Source organism: Syngnathus scovelli, chromosome 20, assembly GCF_024217435.2.
Source record: "Syngnathus scovelli strain Florida chromosome 20, RoL_Ssco_1.2, whole genome shotgun sequence".
In the NCBI taxonomy this organism is placed as follows: Eukaryota; Metazoa; Chordata; class Actinopteri; order Syngnathiformes; family Syngnathidae; genus Syngnathus; species Syngnathus scovelli.
The window spans coordinates 5,510,879-5,530,000 of NC_090866.1; the positions used below are offsets into that span (position 1 = coordinate 5,510,879).

Here is a 19,122-nt window from a genome sequence, read left to right on the forward strand (position 1 = left end):
GGGAAAAACAATATGTACCAAACTTGTGAGAGTATGTGTATTTTATATTTTTTTTCTTCAAAGAATAGAGTCAGACAGAGTCATGGTTATAGTCTGTCACACTGTTTAATAGGCGTCAAATGTGAGGAAAAAGGCTTCTGCTGTTCTAACCCTCAGGCTTTCTCCTTGTTGGAGGAAAAATATCCTCAAGCACCCTCTGGCTCTAGCAGGAATCAACAAAGTGTTTTAAAAAAATAGTCATCGTCATCATATCCACGCTGCTCAGACATGTTAGGGTGGGAGTCGATTCACACTATAGGCCAGTGCGCGTTCCTGCGGTTTTACCTGAGCTCCGAATGATGGCTGAACAATTGCGTTCACACCGCTTAGCTGTTAGATAAAAGCGTTTCCTATACCAAATGTTGCGTTAAGAAAAAATACACCTGAATTCTCTTTAGGTACAATGAAAAAAAGAAAAAAAAAATCTGCATATTCAAGATTCATTTTAATATTAGATTTTCTGTATTAGAAATAGTTCTATTTTTTTTCTAAAAAAAAGAACGAAAGAAAGGCTCTTTAAACTATTAATAATCTCCATAAATCATTGCATTACAATATTTACATATAATACATAGCCCGTGTCGTGGAAAACCATATTAAAACAATAAGTACAAAGGATTTTAATTCTATTGAACACTCCAAAAAAAGTACATCCGCCCTCCTCGAAACAACAAACTGTTAAGTGCAAACATTGTTTTCCTAAATAATAAAAATATGATTGCAGCATCAGACATGGGAGACAAAGGGTGCCGACAAGCCAAGTGCTTCCAAAACCTGCTCATGTTAAGATTTAAAAAAAAAAAAAAAAAGTCACACCAGGGAGCAAGGGCTGCCAAATTTGTGCAAATACACTGAGTAATTTAAGGAAGTACGACCTCTATTCGCAGAAGATATGCAGCCACTTGAAAAATATTTTTCCCTTTCCGAGGCCTGATACATCATGTAAAGAAATGGGAAGAACACTCAGAGAAGAATGCAGGCAAGACAGCAGCCACCCTCACATGAACAGTGAACCAGTCAGCCCTTCCTATGAAAAAAAACCCCAAACCAAACCTTAAAGCTCCTTTGTCAAACAGCACTGCCACTGTGGTTGGCTGTAGGGGGCGCTATACAACGGTTCCGCTGGGGGAGCTGGCAGGGTTGTTTTGAGATGAGAGCAGTCCCTGTGGAGAGTCACACCGCAGACAAAACGGAGGCCGTGAGAAAAAGCAAACATGAGAATAATCGAATCTAAGAATGAGTTCTACATTATGCGTTAGAATTAAGCTAGCAAACTTTTTTTTGCAGTAGACTGGCTAAAAGAAACGCGCATTACATGACGTCACGTGGCTGTTACTCACCACTTTGCCGGGCCTGGCCCACGTGCAAATGAAGCCCTCCTGACAGGCTGTGACCAGACAGTCCTCCAGGAAGATCAACACCGTCAGTCTCTCGTGGGCGATCTTCTTGCACACCAGCGGCTCCAGCAGCGGCACCTCCTCCATGCGCGGACACAGCGTCGTGCCCAGCGTCTTGGCCGTGTCGCCTATGGTCCCCGGCGGCCGCGAGGTGCCAAGTTGGCTGAGCTTGTCGCCGCTCTTGCTGCCAATGTGGCCGGCGCTGTGCATGCGCTTGTGCTCCTTTTCCGGCCGTTCCTTGCGCGCCTCGTGCAGCGATAGCGTGGCGAACTTGCCCACACCGGCGGCGATCAGGGCGCTGTCGATGATACTGCCGCCGCCCTTGGCGGGTACTGCAGCGGTGCTACTACTGCTGCTGCTGCTGCCCGTGTGACTGTTAGGTGTGCTGCCGCCTCCGCCGGCTGGGTTGGAGGATTGCGGTAAGCTGTTGGACCGAGGCAGCGTCCCCGGGAGGGAGTTTGGCGTGTTGCCGCCGGTGCTGCTATTGCTAGCACTGTCTTTGCCGTTGGTGCCAGAAGTGAAAATAGTGTTTGCTGCGCTGCCCAAGGGGCTTGAGGCATTCATGACGTTAGTGTGAGTCCTGGTGCGAGACAAAGGGAGGTGAGGGAAGAGTATGTCCTCAGTGAGGTCCCACAGACACAGCTGGGTGTCCTGGCCGACGGACCCAAATCGGTACGTCACGCTTACGGGCCGACTGTCAGTAGAGTTCCTCTTGGAAAGTCGGGAGTGGGCGCTGTTGGCCCGATCTCTTCCAGCGCTAAAGTGAATATGCTCATAAAAGTCCTCATCGCTGCCGCTAAACTCGGCGGGAGGGTCGCTGCCGATGCCGTCCTCCACGCTGGTGGTGCAGTGGTCGAAGGCCACCACGCTCACCCACGACTTGTGTCCGTGTCCCCGCGCGATCACCCTGCAGTCCGAGAACGACCACACCGTCACCAGGTCGTCCTCCCCGCCCGCCACGATGTAGCGCCCGTCTGGGCTCCAGCACACGCAAAGCAAGCCGCCAAAGTAGCTCTTCATGGTGCCGTGTAGTTCGGCAGCGTCGAAGCCGAACACCCGCAGGTAGCCGTCCTGGCTGGCGCACGCCAGGAACTTACCGTCCGGGGAGAAGGCGAACTCATTGAGCGCCCCATCGCCCACCGTCCACCGCAGTAACGGGTTGCGCCCCGACTTGCTCTTGCAGGTGTGCACAGCGTAGTTCTCACCCTGCTTGAGGAGCTGGTAGTGGGGCGCCGCCGTGCCGCACGTGTTCTCCACATTGTAGAGGTACATGGCGCCACTCGAATGGGCCACCAAAAAGAGGCTCTCAGAACCCGGGACCCATCGCACGCAGGTCACGCGCGACTTGTCGATTAGCCTCTGGGAAGGGAAAAGAGCATGGATGATTAACACGACGGCAAAATATTTTTTAATCTTTACAAGGATTTCATTGGACGATTACACACCTCTTCATTGAAGAGCTTGCTAGTCTCCTTTTTGATTGGGTCAATAAGCTGCACTTGGCCCGCCGAGAAGCCCACCAGCAGTGAGACGCTCTCAGCGGTGGCCGTGAGCGGGTTGAAGTCATGGCACGTGGGCTGCGTGCCTTTGTATATCCGCTTGTCTACAGGCTTGCTCAGATCGGCAGCCTGAAAACAAGAAATTGGATTTCTTTAGAGTACAAAGTTTGAGCCCTGCTGAGCAGTAGAGTAGGCAAAAGGTTTTATCATTAGGTCCAGTACAAACAAACTTTGTCACATGCAACTGAGGTGTCACGAATGCAGCGTGACGTCACTACACCACTACACACTCACCTTTGACCTCAAAAGTTGATACACCTGACTTTAAGCATTTACATCATGTTGTCGTCTCATTCCTTCAAGCACGTCAAAGGTAAACAACCCATTTGCGGCATGGCGGGCACTCAGAAATTGTATCAAAGTCCCACAGAGAGACGAGTTCACCTGAAGTGCTAAACAACTGTGGCGATTATATTAGCTGGCGAAGCTAATTAGCGTCAAACCTATTTGGACGCTTCATGGCCTCGTTCGGACAATCTGCGACACGAGCCCGGTGGGTCGACACTAGGGGTGGACAGACACGCCGACCAGGTGCGGCTTCTACCAGACACACGCGTACCCGACAACGACTGTCAACGTTGTTTACCTTTCTCACACCTTTGTAGATATAAAAGTAGAGCTCCCGGCCCACATTGAAGCAGATCCTGTCGCCGTTGCCCGACTGATCGTTGACGTTGACGAAAGAGACCCTGACGGGGTTGGAACCCTGCGAATTGAAGGGCACCCGGTTCGGGCGGCTGTACTCGGAGTGCGTTAGGAGTTTGTAGACGCCTTCCCGGGTTGTGAATTGCGTTTTAATCTCGTTCGTCTCCTTCCCTCCTCCCTCCGCCGCCATCTTGAAAGTCGCCGTTCATTCTTATCAAAGGTCCCGGATGTTGTGTACGACGCATGTGCAAATCAGACATTTGGTCATGCGCACTAGTGTTCACTATAAGTCACGTGAGACGAAAGAGGACATATAAACAGTGAGCAGCAGGTGATGTAAGAGAAACGGAATAAATGATTGGCTATCGTAAATATTGAAGTGATGAGTACAATTTTCATAAAATACAGTCCGAATAATTGTCATTTTAACCATGAACTTGAGATTTAACATGGAGGATAAATTACGTAACGTAACATATGTTAACTACAAGTTCATATGTACTTGATAGTTGAACAGCATTCTTGCGACTGATAGGCAATCCATTTAGTACAAGTCTCAAAGTGATGCCGTTGACAATCCGTTTTAGAGCAAATATTTCCCTCAATAACACAATGTGGTGGTGTCGTTGTTGCTGTTGTCCGAAGAGTGATTTTAATTTTGTCAAACACACACTTGGTTCCTTTTGAATTGAACTTTCTCGGTTACCGTAAGCACGCCAGTTCACAGTGCAGCTTTACCAGTGACTACTAGCTGTGTTTTGAGTGAGTATAGCAAACATTTTCAAGCTCTTTATTTTCCGTTTGCATCTAAATATGCAGGAGCATCATTACGACACGAGCTCCTCGAGTTTGTATGTTGCTCGCAAGCTATCGTAGAAGAATATCAACAAGGTTGGCTTGTCAATGAGCACGCCCACAACTAGCACTCGGCTGTCGATCAAACCTTAATCAAGGAAAGCGTTTGACCTGCATTTTGTTTTGTGTGTTTTCCACGCAAAAGTTGATATCCAAACTGCAAGTGGAGGCTCCACATCGGCTGCTGGTGGTCTACCTGCACATCACGAAAGGTACTGCATGTTGCGTTTCCTTTTTCTTTTTCGGTGACTAGAGAAGGTCAAAAAACGGTACAGTCTAATGAGACCTAACTTTATTTTGTAAAGATAATGTAATTCGTGCTCTGAGTTATTCGACGGTTGCCAGGTGACTTATGTATTGGGTAACAGCAGATCGGCCATTAGTTTCAGAAGTTATGGTCAAAAGACAAATAATAATAAGTGGGTTGGAGCAGTACAACGTGTTTCCAACAGAGAGCGCTCATCCTCTATAGTTGAGGATTCTATTACTGTTTCGGTCTTAATAGTGTAAAATTCGATGTTAAATAAAGTGTTAAAAATAGGAGAGTGTATCATTATAGCTGCCAAGGAAATAGTTTAACAAAAAAGAACAAATTAATAAAAAAAACACCAAAATGGCTCGCAGGAGCTAGTTTGTTTACATCGTTCAGCATTAAATCGCTTTTAATGAACTAGAAACCCTTCGTCATTAAAACCCGAGCAACTGACTGCACTGGAAGCATTTATTTAAATACAAAACGCAGTATACGTATTTGAAATTGTATTTTCACAAAGGCATGATATTAGAGGAGCCGTTTGTTGCCTTTTACAGTTTGACCAATTTTGAACGACTCAGTATTTTGGAACATCAGTGTCTTTTCAGTCTGAGGACTTTGAAACCTTGGTCGAGGTGCTCATTGCATGTCGGGTGAGTAGCTGATTGCTCATACACATGCATTAGTGCACATTTGAGAATTCACGCATTAAAAGGGCAACTGTACCACTCTGTTTTCCTAATAGAATGAATTGATATGAATGAATATAATGAATTGAGAAACCTTTTGTGTCAATTAGTGCGACTCATGACTTTATTTGCTTACTTGACAGGTAGTGGAGGTTTGGGCCCCAGAGGTGCAGCCGACAGCCTTGTGGGACATGCGCAGCGGGAGGGACGGCAATCGTAATGTGAGTATGCAGTGTTGTGCTTGAGGAGCTGATGTCACATTGCGCCACAAGGTAGCGAGTGCAGCCACCTCTCCTGTCACTTCTAATGGCATACAAGTGCCACCAGGCGGAAGGTGAGCACATCCAACCTCTAGACATGTTTTTAATGACATTGATCTAAACCAAGTTAGTCAGAAATATGTATTTGATTAATATTTAACCAACTTGGTTTGCATCAGTGTAATTGAAAAACACCCCAAAAGTGTGTGATGAAGATGTGCAATACCTGGCACTTAGGTTTTGTCCCAGTGAGAGATGTGATGTCTACTGGGCCAAAACCTAAGTGCCAGGTACTGCACAACTTCATCATCAGACACCTCTAGATGTGTTTTTAATGACATTGATGCAAACCAGGTTAGTCAGAAATATATATTTCATTAATATTTAACCAACTTGGTTTGCATCAGTGTCATTGAAAAACACCCCCAAAAGTGTGTGATGAAGATGTTATGCGATACCTGGCACTTAGGTTTTGTCTGACTGGGCCAAAACCTAAGTGCCAGGTACTGCACAACTTCATCATCAAACAGATGACATGTTTTTAATGACATTGATGCAAACCAAGTTAGACAGAAATATACATTTGATTAATATTTAACTCACTTGGTTTGCGTCAGTGTCATGGAAAAACTTGTCCAAAAGTGTGTGGTGATGGTATTGTGCAGTACCTGGCACTTAGTTTTTGTCCCAGATGTCAGCTGATGTCATGTGCTCACCTTCCTCCTGGTGGCGCTTCTGTCATCATTAGAAGTAAGTGACATCTCATCTGAGCTCATCAAACAATTAAGCTGCTTCCATGCAAGGCCTGTCATCAATGTTTGTGAGCAACTAAATTCATCCCACACAAACATTGACTGCTCAAATGTTTTAAACTGCTTTTCTGTCCAATAAATTAATGCATTGGTTCTCAAATGGGGGTACGCGTACCCCTGGACGTGAGATTTAAACAAAATACATACCAGTATTTAAAAAAAAAAAAAAAATTAAAAAAACAGCAAGCCTGATTGTCTTGAGAATTAGGTATAAAAAGTTTGATGAAATACAAATGTATGTTTTTTATTCAGTATTCAATTTTAGAGCCGACAAAGTACCGACAGTACATGGAAGACTATTGTTTGATGGGATTTACGTCCACAAGTTGTAACCCACTGTGCTTTTTTCGCGGGGAGAAATTTGCCAACGCTAGCATGAAGCCGGCACATCTCCAGCGGCATCTCACGACAAAACACGGATGCCATGTTGGTAAGCCACCGGAGTTCTTCAGGAGGAAACTTTCTGACTTCCAGTCATCCCAAGACACAATGCGAAAAGCCTCCACTACATCAGCCAAAGCCCTGGAGGCTTCTTATGCGGTTTCTTTGCTCGTAGCGAAAGCCCAAAAAACGTTCACCATAGCTGAAGAGCTGCTGCTCCCTGCCGCTGTTGTATTGGCCGAAACTATGCTAAACAAAAAAAATCTACGGAGACATTAAAAACTGTGCCTTTGCCTAATGACACCGTTTGCCGCAGAATAGACAAAATGGGTGGGAAAACTTGGAGACTCTTTTTCACTCCAGCTGGATGAATCCACAGATGTCAGTGGGAATGCACAGATTGTTGCTTTTGTGAGACACATTGAGGAGACTGACGACATTCGTGAACACATACTAAAGTCTGGAGGGGAGAACAACCGGAGACGACATTTTTAATGTCGTTAACGTATTTTTCTCTGAAAATGATATCAGCTGGAAATCCTGCAGCAGCGTGTGTACAGATGTGGCTGCATCAATGACGGACAGTGCGAAAGGGCTCATTGCGCGGATTAAAAAGGAAAATCCCAACATTAAGTGGACTCAATGTGTGATTCACAGGGAAGCGTTTCAGTCAAACAAGGAAATTATAAGTAAGGGAAGACCAACGCCAGATTTACGAGGATTGACGACTTTCTTCCCTGGCAATCATCTCAATTGAGAAAGAGAGACTTGTAAAACTCAAAGAAAAGGACAAAAAGGAGGACTTCTACAACAAAGTCATCGAGATCTTCGTCCAGAAGGACAGGAGAATGGACTTCATTTACAAGTAAAGGTAAGAATACTGCAGTGGTGTGTTTAAATGTACAGTGGTGTGTTTAAAATGTTATTAAATTTAATCAAGAATGGGATAACAACCATGTGTGCTTGTCAGTCTGACTTGTGAGTCAGTGCCTCACCAACCCCAATCCTCACCGCACGTCACTGGTGCAATGGCATTTAGGTTTTGGATGTGAGCGTTGCCCTGCTGTCACTGCCATGGACACAAGTCTTTGACTGTTACTCTCCATCTCACATGACTCAAAGTGACAGCAATTCCATTGCAGTCACTTTAATCATGACCGCAATTTCATTGCAGTCACTTGAAGTCATGTGAGATGGAGGGTAACAGTCAAAGACTTGTGTCAATGGCAGTGACAGGAGAGATGTGAGATGGAGGGTAACAGTCAAAGACTTGTGTCCATGGCAGTGACAGCAGGGCAACGCTCACCTCAAGACTGAAAACTGCCTTCCAAAACCTAAGTGCCATTGCACCAAGCATGAGCAAGTGCCACTTACCCCGCCTCCTAACTCTGCTCAAATTCAGTCTGACCAATCGTAGGGCCGACCTGTCCCGAGGCATCAAAGAAGCGAAGAAGGCGTTCTCGTGCAAGGTCTCCACCCACTTCAAGGACAGCAAGGACGCACGTAGCCTTTGGAAGGGCATTCAGACCATCACGGACTACAAGCCCGCGCCGAGGAGCTGTGAGGGCGACGTCCGTCTGCTGAACGATCTAAACCGCTTCTTTGCTCGCTTCGACACCCAGAACAGCACTTGCTCGCAGAAGACCACTCCCCCCCCCCCCCCCCCACACACACGAGCAGCCCCTGCGCCTCTCTGCCGACGGTGTGAGGAGGGCGCTTGCCGCTATTGACACCTGTAAGGCGGCGGGCCCTGACAACATCCCGGGTCGAGCACTGAAGGACTGCGCTGGGGAGCTGTCGGGTGTTTTCACGGACATCTTTAAAGGTTTCCCTGCAGCAGGCCATCGTCCCCTCATGTTTCAAGGCTGCCACCATCGTTCCTGTGCCGAAGAAACTTGCACCGTCCTGCTTCAATGACTACCGCCCCGTGGCACTGACGCCCATCATCATGAAGTGCTTTGAGCGGCTTGTCATGGAGCACATCAAATCCGTTCTCCCCCCCCACCATTGACCCTTTCCAGTTTACGTACCGTGCCAAGCGGTCCTCTGAGGATGCCATCTGCTCTGCCCTCCACTCGGCCCTCACCCACCTGGAGAGAAAGGACTCATATGTGAGGTTGCTGTTTGTGGACTTCAGCTCTGCCTTCAACACCATTGTGCCGCAGTGACTCATCTGCAAACTCGACGAGCTGGGCCTCAGTACCTCCCTCTGCAACTGGCTACTGGACTTCCTCTGTCAGAGGCCTCAGGTGGTGCGTGTTGGCGACAAAATCTCCGCCAGCATCACGCTGAGCACGGGGGCCCCCCAGGGCTGCGTGCTCAGTCCATTGCTCTTCACCCTGCTGACGCATGACTGCACTGCGACCTACAGCGACAACCGCATAGTGAAGTTTGCTGACGACACGACTCTGGTGGGTCTCATCACGAAGGGCGACGAGACTCGGTACAGGTCGGAAGTTGACCTTCTGACCACGTGGTGCAGGGACAACAACCTCCTGCTGAACGTCGACAAGACCAAGGAAATCGTTGTTGACTTCCGGAAGGGTCACACAAAACACCTGCCGCTGATCATCGCCGGTGCTGTGGTGGAGAGGGTGAGCTGCACCAAGTTCCTGGGGGTGCACATCAGTGAGGACCTCTCCTGGTCCGCAAACACCTCGTCACTGGCAAAGAAAGCTCAGCGCTGCCTGTACTTCCTGCGGAAGCTCAGGCGTGCATGTGCTCCTCAGGCAGTCCTGTCTACATTCTACCGTGGCACCATTGAGAGCGTCCTCACCAGTTGCATCGCTGTCTGGGGTGGTAACTGCACTGAACAGAACTTGAAGGCCCTGCAGCGCATAGTGAATACAGCTGGTAAGATTATTGGTGCTTCGCTCCCCTCCCTGAAGGACATTTACACCTCCCATCTCGCCCGCAAGGCAACCTCGATTGCGAGAGATGTGAGTCACCCGGCTCACTCTTTGTTTGACCTTCTGCCCTCTGGGAAGAGGTAAAGGAGCCTGCGCTCCCGCACCACCAGACTCGCCAACAGCTTCTTTCTCCAGGCTGTTAGGAACTCGCTACCCCCTTCTGCTTAGCGTGCAGCACTGTTGCGCTATTTTCTGGTATGTCTGCTGTACGCTCACTTGCTCCTTTTTTTTGCTCCTCTTATTTATTTATTTGTTGTGTTATTTATTCATTATTTATTCAGCACGCTGTTGTTATACTTGTTTACTTGTTTGTCTGTTGTGGGCCATGTCTTGTCACCGTGGAATAGGGGGGAACGAAATTTCGGTTTCTTTGTGTGTCTTTGGCATGTGGAGAAATTGACAATAAAGCTGACTTTGACTTTGACTAGTGCAGTGTAAATTTACATAACCACGCCCACTCTTGCCAACAGCCAATGGGATTGCAGCATTTGCACATCTGACCAATCAGATTGCTGCAAATTGTCGGAACACGTCTTATTTATCCCGCCAATCACAGGGCACCTTATTTGCATAGCGCCCCCTTTCAACCAATCAGATTTCTATTCTCATTGCCCACTTTTCAGCGAATCATGAAGCAGTATTTCAGTTTTGGCCCGCCTCATTTAAAAAAATTCTGAAAAAAAGCCAGTAAAAAAAAAAAAAAAATCCCCCCAAAAATTCGGGGAAAAAAAAATTCTGGGGGTAAAAAAATAAAAAAACATTTTTAAAAATTAAAAAGGAAAAAAATCAGAAAAATTTGAAAAAAATGTTTTTTTTTAGTATAGGATATTTTTAAAGTTTGATTTTTGTGATGTGTTTTGAAATTGTAGTGAGAGTTTGTGTTCTTTGTAATCAAACTATTTTGCAGAGTAAACATTCAATCGCAACAAAGTTACAAGTTGGATAGCAGTCTGCTCGTAGACGAGTGGTGAAGTGGTCGGCCAGGGGGACGAGTGGTCGGCCAGCGGGACGAGGGGTCGGCCAGCGGGACGAGGGGTCGGCCAGCGGGACGAGGGGTCGGCCAGCGGGACGAGGGGTCGGCCAGCGGGACGAGGGGTCGGCCAGCGGGACGAGTGGTGAAGTGGTCGGCCAGTGGGACGAGTGGTGAGGACTCCGGTCTTGGACCTAAGACAAAAAGATTTGTAAGTCAAAAGTCAAGTCAATATTTTGTGCAGAAAATCTTTTGGCATGAAACTTACCAGTGTGAAAGAATTGTTCATGGCACCAAGTGTTCAGTTGCATGACCAGGAAGCTGAGCTTATTCCTTGCTGCCTGTCAAAATAGAAAAAACATTTTTGGAACAAAGTTGTCATTGGGATTGTGCAATGATTAGCATTTAAAGAGCATACAACCCAAGTGCAAATTTTGCCCACTTCTCAGGTTGCCTTGGAGACGAGGAAGCAACACGAAAAAGCATGTTGCTAGCATGTGACTGCGCTCTGGTCCTCAGCCTCCGCTGCAAGCAGGCACTCCATGGTGCACCACACTGGACAGAAAACAGTCATTCAACTTTTGGAACATGGTGGCTGGAATGAAATGTACTTTCCTTCTCTTACCAGCAGAGGGCTTTTCAGGCAGCAAGGAGGTGCGGACCCAAAAGACTTGTAGATCTGCCAAAACGTCAACTTGAAGCTTTTGGCAAGCAGCATACCAGGAATGTCTCATTTCACCTTGTAGGTCCACCTGTAACAACCACAAGCGGCAAATCCAAGTCCAGAAAGTGAAGAGCCTGCCACAGTTTGGCTTGAGCCACAGGTGCTTTGACTCCACCGGTAGGTGAACGAGCTCAAAGTAGAAGCATCTGTTGCTGAAGACAAACTGTGGCAGGCTTTTCGCTTTCTGGGCCAGGATTTGCCACCTCTGCCGGTTAAGAAAAGGAACATTGACACAACGACTCAATTTAAGTTTACTGTTTTTATTATTAACTGTAGACTGGAATCTTCCACTGAAAACTTTGGGTCGTTTGTGCACTTGAATCTTAGACGAGTAACAGGAGGACGAACTCCTGAAATGTTGCAAAGACTCTCCTGGACGGCCACACCTGCACACAAACAAGGGAACAGTCAAGCAAGTTGATTTGCACGTCTCAACACTTAAAATGGAGATAGGCTTGAGGACCTTCGGCACAGTTTTGGAGAATGTTTTGGCCCAGCAGGTGGAAGGTCTTTCTCCTAATGGAAGCTGCACTGCACTAAGAGCAAAGAAAAAGCAGGTTAGTGTTCTTAACGTGCCAAATTTTTGCCACGTTTTGTCACCTGTCAGCATTTTGAACAGGAAGGTCATCATGAAGCCTAGTTTCCTGACTGTCTGCACCACCTGAAACAAAAAAATGGGGCAAGCGCTTTGATTTGTTGAGGTTGTCATTGCAACAGGTTCAAACTGGCGCTTTTATTTCGGTCAATCACAGGTATCAGGTTCTTTGGCACCACCTGGTGGACAAAACGGGAAGAAAATGCACATGCTGAATAAATTGGTCAAATTGTTCATGTATGAAAGTGTGCATGCGTGTTTCACCAATGAAGAATGCATGGGCTGCTCTGGACTTTTCTCCAACCACAGTTTGTTGGCCTGAAAGACACGGTACGTTACAACCTATCTAATGTTACATTTTCTGTCATACAAGCTGGTTTGACAGACATTTTCAGAAAGAGTAGATTTGCAAACTTCTCATGAAGCAAGTGCTCATAGGCCAGCAAATCGGCCATTTTGAAACCTGCAGACAAAAGAAAAAAGAATGTCAGTTTAATAATGTCCAAATAAAAACGGGATTGTTGCCTTGTTGCAGTCAATCTGGTTCTCCTGTTGCAGATGCAGGCCTGTGGACAGAAATGAGACCATTAGATGCTGTTAATTAAAAGAGTTCACGTGTGAATCCACTTTCATCAAACAGAAAGTCCGTCATTTAAGAATCATTTGAAAGAGCCGCACCTGCAGACAAATATTAGACAATTAACACGAATGCAGCAAACTATTTGATTCATTCTGTTATGAATTTATGCAAACGTTTTGTCTTACCTTTGGCGTTTGATGCAATTTAAAAAGTCATAGAAGACGTTAACTGCCAACGCTGGAGCAACCTTTCTGGCTTGCATGTTAGCAAGGTGTAGAAGCACGTCCAACCTGCAACTTGACGCTAAAAGAGAGCAAAAGCAGTTAGTTCTAAATGACTTAGAAATAGTGAACACTCACCTTGTCAAAGTTTTAAACGCTGCTTGTTGTGGAAAAGCGTGCGGAACAGCAGGTGGACCGGCACGACGTGACGTCAGAAGTGAGCAAGAGAATGATTGTCTCGTTTGTGTCGTCTCATATAGGATTTTTGTGATGGCGTCATTAACAGGCAAAAGAAAAAAAAATAAGCCAGCACTTAATGAGAAGAAATTGGCAGTGTCCTTTGGGGGAAGGAACCAGGGTTTCACTATTCAGCGGCAATGGCAGTAGAGCATTCTGAACATCTTCGAAGCCCAAGTGTACACGGTGACACTGAAGTACAAAGAAGCGAGTGGTGTCGAACATATCTGCAACGGCCGAATGGTTTAAAGGTTTTGCGTTGAATTCAGGAGACCCGAGGTTCGATCTTTTGCGATTACTTGTTTAATTTGTAAATGATTTACAGAGAGGGTCTCGAACAAGAGGTGTCCCAACACAAGCGCAGAATTATAGCGTTCGGCCACATTGCCATGAAATTTTCGCGATTCCTCTGTAGTCTATCTTCAAAGTGATGGACATACAGATGACCGGATTGTTACGCAAAGCATTCAAATGGTCTTGTGGTTACAGTTTTCATCTTGAGTCCAGGAGAACCGAGTCCGAAACTCACACATAACTCTGTGTAATATGTAAATGTTACACGGAGCGGGACTCGAACCTGGGTCTCCTGATCATCAAACCAAATTTTATACCATTTGTCCACGGTGCCGCGTCAAATCCGATATTTTTTGGGTAGTCTCTCTTACCACCAGAAAGGTATATGAGTTGCATTTCGATGCAGCCCTTCAAACAGTTACATGAACAAATGCAATTGGGGAAGTGGTTTGGCATCCCTTATAAACGGAGACCGCTCATGTCCCTCCTGGACCTTGTGACGACACTTCACCCATGACCATGTTTAATTAGGCTTTTTTCACAAAAATGACCTTGTATATAGTAAGGTAAAACAAAACGTAAACAAAATATCCTATGACCAAAAGAAACACGCACCTAGGTGCTTCTGTTGCATGCATGAGTGCTTTCAATCTGTCCTTACAGGGCAAACCGAGTGCATACCAACACACCTGCACAGAGTACACACTATCTCATAGCAGGATGAATAATTGAGTAGTGTGCTAGAATGGCTAATAACTGACGTGTCATGACCACACGCATGAATTTGAACCTGGAAAGCGACCACAGGAAACTCAAAGAGGAGTGCAAGATTATTAGTGTTGGAGTAGAAAACAAATACTAAAAATTGAACACGAGACACTCATACAAAAAAAGCAATATTTGAAACAGTTTTTATTTATTTTTATTTATTTAATTTTTGGAATAATTTTCCTGCTTGTGTTAAGCCTTTGACGTGTCAGCAGTCCACACTGCGCAGTTTCCTGTCTGACTTGCATTGCAATGCAGCAGGAAGCAGGGGAAAATTGAGTTCTGTCATCCGTCGGCGTGGAGTCGGACGGAACTTGGCTATGGAGCTCCTCTTAGTTCCTGTTGTCTTCCCACCCTTCAAAGTGTTTCTCTGTGGGGGGCAAGTCTGAGTTTTGGATGCACTCACTTGCAATCCAGAGGTCTCAGGCAGACTCAGTGGGACCCATGAAACCTTTCCGCCTCTTTCGTCTTTCGACCCAAGGTTGTGTATGCGTGGCAGCGTAGTGGGCGGAGCTCTCTGCAGGGTTTCCAGGTGCATTCCGGGAGAAGCGACGCTTTTCTGTGGTGCACTGAACCTCAGGACGTCCTCCATTGGACCCCCGCCGCCATCCGACAACGAGGTCCCAATGAGCTGTCTCACCAGTTGGACGGGCCCCGATGCGCTGTCTCTTGGATTGGCGGGCGAGGGAGCATGGCAAGGGGCGGAGTCACACAGGTGCAATGTGGTCGTTTTGGGAGGAGAAAGATGGACCACTTGGTCTTTGGAGCCCAACACTAATTTTGGGGAAAAGCATATAAACCATTACTCAGATGTTTATCCTAATATATTTTTTTTTCCAATGATGTACCGTGAGGAAGAAACAGAGTCTCTGTCTTATTCAAGATGGCGGTGGCATCCTGATCAGTGACCTCTGGTGATGTTGAGGGTCTAAGAGGAGCGAGAGGGGATGACACTGCTCCATTGTCATCAACGTGATGATCGTGTCGTCGTGGCGGCTGCTGGCATCTGGTCCTGCCATGCCTCCGCTCTGCCCTTTGTTTGTTTTCCTTGGGATGTCTGCTTGCTGCCTTTTTCTCCTTAATGAAAGTTACAAAATTTTCAAAAGGCCAACTCAACTGAAAAAGTAACTGTAAAGTGACATTCTGACCTTGACACATGGCGGGTTCCTCTTGATCTTGGCGAGCAGCAAGTGGTAAGCGGCCATGACTGGAGAGGGCCGGTTATCGGTGAGTGTGCGCGTGACCTCGGAGGCTGAGTAGCCCAGCGTGTCCGTCATGTACGCGAGCACTGACGCGTCCACATCCTCGGCGCACAGTCTGTGGGCAGAAGAAAGACGTACACGTAATATTGCTACGCTCGCGAACCGATAAATCCTAGCAGCCTTTAGGGGGCGTGTTTGCATCGTGGCTCGGCCAGTGCGGCCACTTAGCCGTGATGACATTTCCACACGCTCCATAAAAGCCTTCAAGTTACACTTTAATACACACAAGCTGTCAAGCTGACGACCACAACAATTTTCATTTGCCTTCATTTCCTTCTGCTTAATGCTCTCGGATTACAAAACTCACACCAACAATGAAATAAATGGGGGAATTTTCTCTGAGGGAACCAAAAGGAAAAATACTGAAAGCTGTGTTTTATCCTCCCGCTGTCGTTGTGTACTGTGTGACTGGACTTAACTTCTTACTACCTGTACCTGTTACTGTGCAAGAGCGTGAGAAGCAGGCTCTTGGCGTAGCCTTCGTTGATCCAGGCGCACTCCATAGCGGCTCGGATGCTGGGCCTTTTGTCAGGGTCGGCTTCCAGCAGAGACAGTACGAACGTCACAGCGCCTGTCAGACGGATGACTCAAATGTCATTCAGTGGCGAGTCGACCTCCCTCAAGGCCGAGGAATCCAAAATGTGTCCCTCCTGTTACTGAATTGTGGCACTAATTGACTTTGTTGTTCAGCTAAAACATACTGAACAGTTGTGCGCTCAGAAATTTCCAGAAAGTCAAATCAAGATCACGTGTACAATTTAGGTCCAGCATGAAATTTGACCCAAAGCAAAAAATAGTAGTGTGTTGTTGTTGTTGCTGCAGACCTTTGCTGATGTCACTAGGTATGTGTGCGATGTCGCCGTGCAGCATCTTGTGGTGCAGATTTTTGATGTTGAAGGGCTCCACGGTGAAGGGCAGCGTGCCAGTCAGCATGGCGAACACGCTCACGCCTCTGACAACACACACATCAACTCACAAAACTAATTTTCAAACATGATGTGATGATGACCTGACTTACACGGACCACACGTCCACTTTGGGTCCATACTTCCTGTGGGCGAGGAGCTCAGGGGCAGCGTAGGCGGGGCTTCCGCACTGAGTGCTGAGCAGCTCCAGAGGCAAAGATTCTGACTTCACCGTGTTGCTCAGGCCAAAGTCTGCGAGCGGAAAAGAAAGAAGTCGCCAGTGTCACGCGTTTCGACTAAACACGTCATTGTAGTGCTTTGAGGACGTACCCACAATCTTGATGTTGTTGTACTGGTCCAGCAGGAAGTTCTCAATCTTCAAATCTCTGACACGTGAGACAGATATTTTCATATTTTAATGATATTTGCATGGAGTCAGTTATTAAGTTAATTGATAATCGATTCCAGTCCCCAAAATGGTGCCAAGTTGGGTGTTGAGATGCACCCAAAGAGGCTCTGCAGCCAGCAGGCTAAATGAACATCTGCGCTCGCCATCCGGCTTGGGAATCATGAATGTTCCTTTCAAGTTCATTCATCTCAACAGCAGATGCTGAGAAACGATGACAAAAAGAGACAAAGCCAGACGGACGACAAAGAACTGAAGAAAGAGCAGACATCGCCACAGAGGAGGGAAAAAAAGGTTTGTGGTAAACCTCCTGAACGTGGGGGAGCGGGAAGTGGGTTCAAGTGCAAATTTTCCATTTATTTCCATTTTAATCACATCTCAGTGTGTGCGTGTGAGAGTGTGTGTTTGGCTGTCGTTGAGGGACTTCATTAGAGAGGAAGTTAGTGATGTCGTGATGATGTGTGAATCATGGCGCCAGCGCAACGTGATGAGGTCATTGCCTGGTAATCACATTCCCACCTTTGAGTGAGCCAAACCTCTTAAAAGCATACCCTGCTGCACACTGTGTGTGTGTGTGTATGTGTGTGTGTGTGTGTGTGCGTGTGTGTGTGTGTGTGTGCGTGCGTGCGTGTGTGTGTGTAAAATTGCTGCAGTATAGCGCCAACTACTGCTGAGGAGGACTTATGCCAAATTTGCTTTACTTAAGTATCGGTGGCTGGTATCAATTTTTTTTTTTTTTTTAACTGTCAACTTAACACTCACAACAGGTCGTGAGAGTGTGTGTGTCACCTGTGCACGACGCCATGCTGGTGGAGGTGTGCCACCGCCGCCAGGATCTGCCGTGTGTATCGCCGCACCTCCTTCTCCGGCAGACGCTTCTTGTCACAGATGCGCTCCATCAGGTCGCCGCCGCCACACAACTCCAGCACCATGTAGTAGCTGTTCTCTGTCTCCATGGTCTACACATGCACACACACACACACGTCGTCACAATAGAAAATTAAATATTGCCTATAATTTGGTTACCTCCAGCAGGACGACGACGTTCGGGTGCCGTATCAGCTGGTGGATGCGAGGTTCTCTCTTCATGTTCTTTTGCACATAAGAGTCCTGACATGCTTTCTTCTTGTTGATCACCTTGATGGCCACCTCAACACACAAATGTAATTCTGTAAGTCAGTCAGTATCGAAATAGTTGGGCAGGTAAGTAAATGCAGGTAAAAAGCAAATTTCCAATTGGCAGGTTTATGTGACACAAAAATATTTTTGTTATGTTTTAATTATGTAATATTGATGAATGAAGAAAAACCTTTTTCATCCAGGGCTATAGGACAGGTGCTTGAGCACTACCTAGTGGCTATGTGTGCACATGCACAATATTATGAAAGGCCTTGGTCGTAATTGTAATAAAATGGTAACTTGAGCTTGGAAAAGCTTATTCGTTCCACCGCATTGTTTTTTTCCCCACTGTGTTTTTACTAAACAAACTCAAAAGTGTACAAAAAAATTTCGACTCCCAAGTGCTCTAATGTATGATGAAATTCAGTCATCAGCTTGATCAGGGAATGTAAACGAAGTCAAGATGGTGCTGGACAGTGTTCTTAATAAAGTGAGTGTGTGAATATTGTACCTTCTCTCCGGTGGTGATGTGGAGGCCCTCCATCACCTTGGCGAAGGAGCCCTTGTTGATCATCTTGCCTATCAGGTAGGAGCCCACCCGCTTGTTGTGGGGGAAGCTTCTCAGCAGGTCCTTGCATGGGGTCGCCAACAAGGCCGGGCCTGCGTCCCCTCCGCCGCCGCCGCCTTCTTTCTTGTTTATTGCAGCGCCTGGCATCGGTAAGCGAACCCCATACTGGGACCCCCTGGTTGGTTGCTGTGGAGAGACGAGAGAAAGCGTTGGTGCTGCTTCCTACTGAGCCGCTAGTGCATCATTAACTCTTCTTTTCCGTTGGTGACATGCAATACCCTAATTACGCCCCCCTCAGAACCCCCCCACGTATACAAACACACACTCCCTTCTGCAACACTTGGCCACAGTTACATAGTAACCACTCAAACGCTCTTACCTGCTCTTTTACCTGTGGCGAGCCATCAAGGCCACGAGGCCAAAACACTGACCTACATTAGAAGCTTAAAAGGGGGGGGGCGTGTCTAAAACGGTGCTGGTGCCTCATTGACTTATGATGCCGTGAATTGGGTCTGATTCCAACCTAGATGAAGAGGAGATCACATTTTATGACAAATTCATGCAGGAATCCCATATGTTAGGGTTTTCCAGGTTATCTTTATCGTAGGATTATGTTGGAGTGCAACAGGTAATAAATACCTTACCTTGTCCTCCTTATCACAAGGTCATAAAAC

At 46.7% G+C, this 19,122-nt stretch overlaps 2 protein-coding genes and 2 long non-coding RNA genes across 15 annotated transcripts in view; 1 reads left to right on the forward strand and 3 right to left on the reverse strand.

Moving 5' to 3' along the window:
* Window positions 1-86: 86 nt before the first annotated feature.
* On the reverse strand, window positions 87-3,878 carry wdr20b (WD repeat domain 20b). Its single transcript, XM_049756369.1, has 4 exons — window positions 3,582-3,878; window positions 2,882-3,064; window positions 1,380-2,795; window positions 87-1,202 (listed from the first exon to the last, which is right to left on the reverse strand). Exons 1-4 carry the CDS (start codon window positions 3,828-3,830, stop codon window positions 1,146-1,148), a joined length of 1,905 nt encoding a protein of 634 aa, XP_049612326.1. The 5' UTR covers window positions 3,831-3,878; the 3' UTR covers window positions 87-1,145.
* Window positions 3,879-3,932: 54 nt separating this feature from the next.
* LOC137839765 (uncharacterized) lies at window positions 3,933-12,867 on the forward strand. Of its 11 annotated transcripts, none has more exons than XR_011085959.1 (7): window positions 3,933-4,402; window positions 4,641-4,707; window positions 5,306-5,401; window positions 5,581-6,939; window positions 7,548-7,761; window positions 10,707-10,980; window positions 11,219-12,611. It is a non-coding gene; the product is annotated as an uncharacterized lncRNA (long non-coding RNA). The 11 variants fall into 11 exon arrangements; XR_011085954.1 differs by adding an exon at window positions 12,647-12,867 and having other exon boundaries at window positions 3,937-4,402; window positions 5,581-7,761; window positions 11,219-12,418; XR_011085960.1 differs by having other exon boundaries at window positions 3,937-4,402; window positions 5,581-7,761; window positions 11,219-11,314; window positions 11,398-12,611.
* On the reverse strand, window positions 10,852-11,314 carry LOC125989910 (uncharacterized). Its single transcript, XR_007488745.2, has 3 exons — window positions 11,188-11,314; window positions 11,038-11,110; window positions 10,852-10,963 (listed from the first exon to the last, which is right to left on the reverse strand). It is a non-coding gene; the product is annotated as an uncharacterized lncRNA (long non-coding RNA).
* A 1,448-nt stretch (window positions 12,868-14,315) lies between the features above and the next one.
* Window positions 14,316-19,122, reverse strand: part of LOC125989893 (hormonally up-regulated neu tumor-associated kinase) — a 27,210-nt gene continuing 22,403 nt past the window's right edge. Inside the window, exons 5-15 of one of the 2 annotated variants that reach the window (XM_049756368.1) lie at window positions 18,828-18,971; window positions 18,392-18,634; window positions 17,788-17,910; window positions 17,551-17,720; window positions 16,686-16,741; window positions 16,469-16,607; window positions 16,275-16,402; window positions 15,886-16,021; window positions 15,337-15,505; window positions 15,037-15,265; window positions 14,316-14,962 (exon numbers count right to left, since the gene is read on the reverse strand). In XM_049756368.1, the coding sequence (XP_049612325.1) occupies window positions 14,397-14,962; window positions 15,037-15,265; window positions 15,337-15,505; window positions 15,886-16,021; window positions 16,275-16,402; window positions 16,469-16,607; window positions 16,686-16,741; window positions 17,551-17,720; window positions 17,788-17,910; window positions 18,392-18,595 (1,920 nt within the window). In that variant the 5' untranslated portion in view covers window positions 18,596-18,634; window positions 18,828-18,971 and the 3' untranslated portion in view covers window positions 14,316-14,396. Of the gene's footprint in view, window positions 14,963-15,036; window positions 15,266-15,336; window positions 15,506-15,885; window positions 16,022-16,274; window positions 16,403-16,468; window positions 16,608-16,685; window positions 16,742-17,550; window positions 17,721-17,787; window positions 17,911-18,391; window positions 18,972-19,122 lie in introns of both variants that reach the window. The other variant, XM_049756367.1, reaches the window with a different exon arrangement.

Coding starts and splice junctions, on each gene's coding strand:
- wdr20b (XM_049756369.1), bottom strand. CDS start 3,830: ATGGCGGCGGAGGGAGGAGGGAAGGAGACGAACGAGATTAAAACGCAA. Junction 3,065..3,581: donor TCTACAAAGGTGTGAGAAAG/GTAAACAACGTT, acceptor TCTTGTTTTCAG/GCTGCCGATCTGAGCAAGCC. Junction 1,203..1,379: donor GGGCCAGGCCCGGCAAAGTG/GTGAGTAACAGC, acceptor GACTCTCCACAG/GGACTGCTCTCATCTCAAAA.